Source organism: Atta colombica, unplaced genomic scaffold, assembly GCF_001594045.1.
Source record: "Atta colombica isolate Treedump-2 unplaced genomic scaffold, Acol1.0 scaffold219, whole genome shotgun sequence".
In the NCBI taxonomy this organism is placed as follows: Eukaryota; Metazoa; Arthropoda; class Insecta; order Hymenoptera; family Formicidae; genus Atta; species Atta colombica.
In genome coordinates, this window is record NW_017259315.1 from 918,655 (window position 1) to 926,814 (window position 8,160).

Here is an 8,160-nt window from a genome sequence, read left to right on the forward strand (position 1 = left end):
TATATATATATATATATATATACATGTACATATATGTATGTACGTAAGTTGCTCCGAAAAATTCCGCAAAATCATACAAAAATATAATTTTTAAATTGGCTTATTTTAAAAAATTCTCTCCTTTGCAACGAATGCACTGTTTTATTCCATGAAACCAATCGTCAAAGCATTTTGTCCATCTTTCTGTAGGCACCTCAAACATCAGATTTTCGAACGCCTCCATCGTTACATCCTGTTAAACTTCAAACCACACATTTTATTCTTGGTATATGGAAATAGGAAGAAGTCTCTGATATATCAATTAAGATGACACACTCTGTATATACAGGGTGATTAATTTCAATCTTAAGGATAAAATATTCGAAAATATGCAATTTTATTAAAGAACATTCCAAATAAAAGGTGTATAATAGAGAGGGATATCATTGTATTCTTGAGGTAATTTAGAGATGAAACTCTAATATAAAAATGTCAAGGCTATAATAGTTTTTAACTAAAAAATGAATTAATAATGATTAAATTAATAGTGATTAAAGTTCTAATCACTAATCACAAAACTAATATTTCGCGCACTTAGGCATAATGTGTGTCAAGTGGTAAAGATGCTTCATGAGGGCTCTCTCAGCACTTTATCAACAAGATATCATATGATATTTTTATTAAAAAATTATTCTTGCTTTTATATCTAATCTATTTGTACATGCATTATGTATAATGAATATCGGCACAGAGTTGCCATCAATCTGGAAAATTGAGAAAAATCATTGAAATTTAAATTAATCATGGAAAACCTGGAAAAATCAAGGAAAAATATAAAATAGTCTGGAATTTTGAACTTTGTTCAATTTTCTTTTAAAAAATTTGTATTTGAAACAATTGTTATAATTTGTTAAATAGTCTAGCTAATATTTACAATCAAATACTGATTTTCTTATTAGTCTTATTGCAAATTATATACTAGGCCATGCATCATTCATTAAGTTAAAAGAAATGTAATTATTCTTTTTTTAAATGTAGAAAAAAATTGGACATTTTACAATGTCAAGTTTATTTTCTGTTTTAATTTTCATATAGTTTAATATGAAATTTAATTCACTTTAATTAAACTTTGTTGCAATTAAGATACATATTTTATTAAATATATTTTTTACTTCAAATTATGAAGTTAAATTAAAATGGTCAGAACAATTTTAATAAGATAATTAAAATTTATATATTTCATTCAGTATATTTTTCTTTAATCATATTTTTTCGTTATAATGGCATTTTTTTTCAATAGTCATTTATTTTTGTTGACCTGAATTTTAGAAATTTAGAACCTCTATTATTAAAAACAACATACATTTAGATTTAGAAATTTAGCAGCGTAATGAAATCTTGGGATGAAACATGTTAAAATATCTATTTATCCCTGATGCATTTATATCCAAACACATGTGTATGACATTAAAATTTATAAAGAGAGTGAATCGATGTACACAATTCTTACTCATAATTAATACGTATAAGCAATGAATTATTTAAATACTTAGTACTTTTTTTTAAATTTAATTTATAGCGTTTTTAATATATAGAATACACAACAAACCAAATTATAATCGAGAAGCATCCTATACGTTGGATCGTGATAGCTAATAATATCGTAGTAATATTGCCTAATAATATTTTTATGTAAATTTTTAAATTCATTCCATAATTTTACAAACTACCAACTATTATCGAACTTGAAACGCAATTTTAAAGACGTTGGAATAATACAATATAAAATTGATTTTAGAAGCATTATTTAATTTAAAATATTAATGTTATATCAATTTAAAAAAGGATTTATTCATACTCAGGAAAATAAATTATTTATGCATAAATAAATATAAATAATGCCTTTAAAATCAATATTGTATTGTATTATTGCATACGGCGCGCGTGCGCATGCTTACACACACACACACACACACACACACACACACACACACACACACACACACACACACACACACACATTATACGCACATGTTTATAAATAAGATATTAAACTTAAATAATAAATTACTTATTACGTATATGTTTAAATAATAAACTTAAGTAAAATATTAAACTTCAAGTGAAAAAAAAATAAAGATATAATAAAATAAAGATATAATAAATGTTTTCATACATAATATAATTTGTTTTATTGTTATAGATGTTGCTGTGGCTATTCATATACTCATCATTGCGGAACTGGGGCTGATGTGCAAAGTTACAATCTTAGTGAAAATAGGGAAAAAGATTATGAGCAATGGTCTCCGGGAAAAAATACTCGTCCCTTTCCCACTGATGCATATGGTACCATAGAATTTCAGGGTGGTCCGCATCCTACAAAAGCACAAGTATATATTCAATGCTTTTTATATTATTAATATTATGATAACGTTTTTATAATTATAATTATTATATCATAAGTGGGGAATTGATATTGCATATATTTCTTGTAGTATGTAAGATTAGCTCATGATACACGACCGGAACCGATTGTACAGCTATTATGTCGAGAATGGAATTTAGGATTGCCCAAATTATTAATTACAGTACATGGTGGTCGATCAAATTTCGAGCTCCAACCGAACTTGAAGAAAGTTTTACGTAAAGGCTTATTGAAAGCCGCTAAAACAACAGGAGCGTGGATCTTTACAGGGGGAACAAACACAGGTTCATTTCTATTCATGAAAATTATATCTAGTAATAGTTTTGATAATTTCAATTTTTTAATGTGTTAATTTCTTGTAGGTGTTACACGACAAGTCGGTGATGCATTATTGTTAGAACGTTCTCAACGACAAGGTCGCGTAGTAAGCATAGGTATTGCTCCTTGGGGAATTTTGGATAAAAGTCACGAATTAATTGGTCGCGGTGGAGAAGTATCATATGATTGTGTTTCTTCACCATGGTAAGATTTACAATGTAAAGATATTATTGATGGGATTTTGTAAAGTGTATTTGTATGATTTTTTTCATAATTTCTTTATATTTGCAGGACTAAATATACAGTATTAAACAATCGACATGCTTACTTTTTACTAGTAGATAATGGTACTGGTGGTCGATATGGTGCAGAAATTGTTCTCCGCAGAAGATTAGAAAAATATATTTCAAATCTGAAATTGCAACCATGTAAGTGATTTATATGAATTAAAATTTTATAATTCGAGGAGCTCTAATTTATTGATGCTTTTAGATACACACAGTAGCATACCAGTAGTTGCATTAGTTATCGAAGGTGGAACGAATACAATCCGTGCGGTTTTAGAGTATGTGACGGATGATCCACCTGTACCCGTAGTAGTTTGCGATGGTTCAGGACGCGCAGCTGATTTAATTGCTTTTATGCACAGGTAATGAGCTCGCATGTTATACATATTTTTAAATGATATATGATCATATATATTTAAAAAGTATACTTTTTACATAGATGGAGAGATGGACAAACTGGTGATGGAGAAGGACCATTGGAGGGAGTTAAGGAACAAGTTTTAGAAACTATTAAACGTACTTTTCAAGTTTCTGCCGAACAAGCAAGTCAGCTATGTTCAGAACTTTTGCAGTGTACACGAAAAAAACATTTGGTATCAACATTTTCTAAAAATAAAATTTAGCTTTATATCTCATGTTAGACTGAAAATTCTCTAATTTTAAGTGAAAATTATATTTTTATAGATCACTGTGTTTAGAATATCGCAAGATAGGCCGCAAGAGCTCGATCAAACAATACTGACAGCTTTATTTAAATCGAAACAATTATCTCCAGCTGAACAATTATCCCTTTCTTTAATATGGAATCGCGTGGATATTGCTCGAAGTGAAATCTTTGTCTATGGTCAAAAATGGCCACCCGGTGCTTTAGAACAAGCTATGATGCAAGCACTTCAGCACGACAGAATAGACTTTGTGAAACTTCTACTGGAAAATGGAGTATCCATGCGGAAATTTTTATCAATACCTCGTCTTGAGGAGCTATATAATACGGTAGTTTTATTTTTGTAGCGACATTTTTCTTAGTAAACAATTTAAAGATGGATCTGACTATGAAGTATGTCGCTTGATATAATAAATAATGTTAGTTTTTAATTATTATAAATTTATATATTTTTTCATATTTATTTATATGTGTATGTGTGCGTATGAAGGCCTTGAAGGAAATTATTGAAAAATCATATGCTGTCTAGAATCTTTAATTCTCCTTGAAATATATTGTTAAACACAAAAATTTAAGAGACACGGATTTTTTTATACGTGTCTATTTTGAAGTTTAAAGGCTAAAATAATCTTTCAAAAATAATTATGCGTATATTTGATTCTAAACAATTATCGTTGAAATGATAAGGTATATTTAAAAATGTTTTAGACAAAACTTTCATAATTTTTTTATATATTTTACAATTAGTATTAAGATTTTTATTTAATAACAATATATTTCAAGAAAAGTCAAATTGGTTTTGGAGAAGTCCTTTTAGTTAATGAAAAATTGAATTACTATAATTTTTTAACATACGTGGAGCATTTATATATTATATATTTCGTTTTTTTTTTTGTTTTAATTAATTAGAAAGAAGGCCCATCAAATACATTGGGTTACATCTTGCGTGATGTACGGCCGAATATCCCACGGGGTTACATGTATACACTGCATGACATTGGTCTCGTAATTAACAAGTTAATGGGTGGAGCATATCGCGCACAGTATACACGGCGAAGATTCCGCATGATTTATACGAAGGTGATGAAGAGATCTGGCGGTGGCCATCAGCAGCATATGCATCGAAACAGCTGTGCTCCGAACTGTAATACGCGTTATGGAAAGTCTGACAATTTGACCATGAGTTTACTTGCCGAGACTTTACCGGCTAATCGTGATACCCCTCTCTTTGATTATCCTTTTAACGAGTTGCTTATTTGGGCCGTGTTAACGAAGCGGCAACAAATGGCTTTGTTGATGTGGCAACACGGAGAAGAGGCATTAGCTAAAGCGCTTGTCGCGTTAAAACTATATAAGGCGATGGCACATGAAGCGGCTGAGGATGATTTGGAAACTGAAGTTTACGATGAATTGCGCGGTTATGGCAAAGAATTTGAAAACATTGGTATGCATAAATACGAAATGAATGATTAATTGTAGATATGAAATATATTACATAATTAACTGTAAATTGTATGTTTTTTTTTTTTCAAATATTAGCGGTCGAATTATTGGATTATTGCTATCGACAAGACGACGATCAGACGCAGCAACTGTTAACTTCCGAACTTCAAAATTGGTCAGGGCAAACATGCTTATCACTCGCGGTTACAGCAAATCATCGGCCATTATTAGCACATCCTTGCAGTCAAATTATCTTGGCCGATTTATGGATGGGTGGCCTTCGTACACGTAAAAATACTAATTTAAAGGTTAAATTAATCTTTTGTAACTAATCTTTCTATTAAATAATCGAATTTAATATCTAAAGTATGCATGTATTTAAAATATTCTTAGGTGGTTATGGGATTATTTTGTCCTCTATATATAACTCGACTGGAGTTTAAAAGTAGAGAAGAATTACAACTAATGCCCCAAACGCAGGAAGAACATCTGATAGCTTTAGAAGATGAGAAAGAAGATAGTGATTCCGAACACAATGTACCAACAGGACCAGATATCGAGGTAATTATTTCGAATCTTAGAAACTACAGTATGATGATTTAGTCATAAAAATTCCAGATGCTCTTAGTTATGTTTTGATTACACAAAATTTTTCATGAAATTGCAGTAACTTATTAACATTAAATACTTAAAAAATTACGAAATAAATTGTATTAATTACATTAATGAGATTACTGTGAAATAATATTATATAATTTGATATATCCACTGTACAGTTAGTTGAGATTATGTAAATCTTAAATATACGGAGAAAATATTTTATTATAATTTACCGCAAAATTCGCTGCAAATATTATGTTTAATGAAGATTATATTTAGTGAGATAAACGTGAGGCAATTTGACAACCTATTAAATAACGTTACAATAATGATAGAAATTTTTTTAATATACAAAACATTTTAAGTACCTAAAAATTACAAAGCAAATTACAAATAGTTTTAATGCAAAAAAAGTAAAAATACATAAAAAGAGGAGCAAATCCAGATGATTTTAACATATGTTGTCAAAGTCATGACCTTGAGTGACCTCTAACAGGTTTGAGCTATTACTCAAATCTCTCTTATTCATTAAAAAGTTATTAACAAGAAAAGATTAACAAGAAAAAATAAAATATTATTTTAAAAAATAATATTTTATTTTTGTCACATACAATATTCAGGACTATTTCACATTCTTTCCTGCTTACGTAATGACTTTCCATGCGAAGCGAAGTCCAACTCACCACTCTCTCATTGTCTAGTGATATTTGATTTCCACTTGCCTAGGGATGTAGGATTTTTCAGGCGAAACAAAATCCATCTATATGGAAAATCATTACTTCTCTTGGCAGAGAGAAGGGGGGAAGGAGAATGATAGGGATAGATCTCGTTTCGTGTGAAAAGTTGTGCGCTTTTGGATAGAGAGGATGAACCTTGTTCTTCTTCTTCTTTATATTATTCTGCTTGGTTTTTCTCAAGAAAAGAATTATAGTACTATGCGATGATTTTGGATCATAGATCCTGTGATAACTTCTGCGGGGGATTAGAAGTCTCACTTTTGCTCTATCACAACTTATGGATCTCGTTTTGCACAAAAAGTAATGTACCCTTAAGTAGGGAAGGGGGGAGGGAAGAGATAAAGTGGACCTCTCTTCGTGTGGAAAATCGAACGCCCCCAGGAAGGATATAGGATAATTTTTAATATAGAAATAAGACATTACTTTTTGAATTTTGTTTATAGCTTTTGAACAAACAGTATTGTATAATCCCTTTATATCTTTATAAATTTCCTACATCTTGTATCATTCAGATGATCCGGAATTTCGGTGGGTATACTATAATAAATTAGGAAAGTATATATATATATACATATAAGGTAATATTTGTTTATTAGTATATATAAATTGAAGATTAAATCCTTGATTTCATTTATACCAATGTTAATTTTTAGACCAAAATATTGATCAATTTCATGTTTTATAAAATGTGTAAACATTCATCATAAACATTTGATAATTATTATTCTATCCAACTTTATCTTATTTCTATTATTTGTCATGTTCTCGTGAATTGTTGTAAAATTGAATTAAATTTCTTTCTTCCTTTTTTCGCCAAACATTTCAAATTGAATCAATATTTATTTAATCATGCACTATTTAATAATATTTAATAAGAATATTTTCAGTATATGAACAGTTAATTTGAATAGTTCTAAGTTATTTATGTTTTTCTGTAGGCTTTAATTAGCAATGAGCACAATACAATAATCAAAGAGACGATTGTTCAAGAAAATGGAAAAGTACTAACGGACATTGATGATGAAATACATCGCGCTTACGGTCTTCGATCTGAATATTATGATAATAAAACAACCAGACCATTAAAATTGAGGAAGAAATTATATGAGTTTTATACTGCTCCAATAACAAAATTTTGGGCAAACGCTGTAAGTAAGAATATTTATATGTATTTATATGTATTTATTGTCTTAATGTTTATATGTGGATGATGTGTATTTGTATATTTATTTATTGAAATATTTATGTTTATTAATATAAACGGTTGTAATAAAACAATATGTAAAATAAAAATACTTCTTTTATAGATTGCATATATTATTTTTTTGCTTTTTTTCTCATACTGCATTTTGATGCATATGGATGATCATCCATCATTAGCCGAAATGTATGCTATTGCATATATCTGTACTCTTGGATGTGAAAAAATACGAGAAATAGCAACCTCGGAACCTGCGATGCTTTCACATAAGTTTAGCGTGTGGGCATGGAATATGTGGAACCCCTGCGATGCCGCTGCTATTATATTTTTTCAAATCGGACTAGCATTACGTTTACGATATTCGACGTTAGATGTAGGTCGCGTCATATATTGTGTTGATTGTATCTATTGGTATTTACGTATACTCAACATCCTTGGTGTCAACAAATATTTTGGTATGTTTGAAATATTAAACTAAAAATAATTTGATTTTTTTATACAAAATG

The 8,160-nt window shown here is 29.4% G+C and overlaps 1 protein-coding gene across 1 annotated transcript in view; it reads left to right on the forward strand.

Moving 5' to 3' along the window:
* LOC108687868 (transient receptor potential cation channel trpm) overlaps positions 1 to 8,160 on the forward strand; it is a 20,586-nt gene that overhangs the window by 2,348 nt on the left and 10,078 nt on the right. The window contains exons 4-15 of the mRNA XM_018193884.1: positions 2,183 to 2,369; positions 2,475 to 2,688; positions 2,767 to 2,926; positions 3,014 to 3,150; positions 3,215 to 3,371; positions 3,449 to 3,602; positions 3,694 to 4,002; positions 4,583 to 5,117; positions 5,213 to 5,424; positions 5,510 to 5,677; positions 7,392 to 7,601; positions 7,761 to 8,110. Coding sequence (XP_018049373.1) covers positions 2,183 to 2,369; positions 2,475 to 2,688; positions 2,767 to 2,926; positions 3,014 to 3,150; positions 3,215 to 3,371; positions 3,449 to 3,602; positions 3,694 to 4,002; positions 4,583 to 5,117; positions 5,213 to 5,424; positions 5,510 to 5,677; positions 7,392 to 7,601; positions 7,761 to 8,110 — 2,793 coding nt within the window. The remainder of the gene's footprint in view (positions 1 to 2,182; positions 2,370 to 2,474; positions 2,689 to 2,766; positions 2,927 to 3,013; positions 3,151 to 3,214; positions 3,372 to 3,448; positions 3,603 to 3,693; positions 4,003 to 4,582; positions 5,118 to 5,212; positions 5,425 to 5,509; positions 5,678 to 7,391; positions 7,602 to 7,760; positions 8,111 to 8,160) is intronic.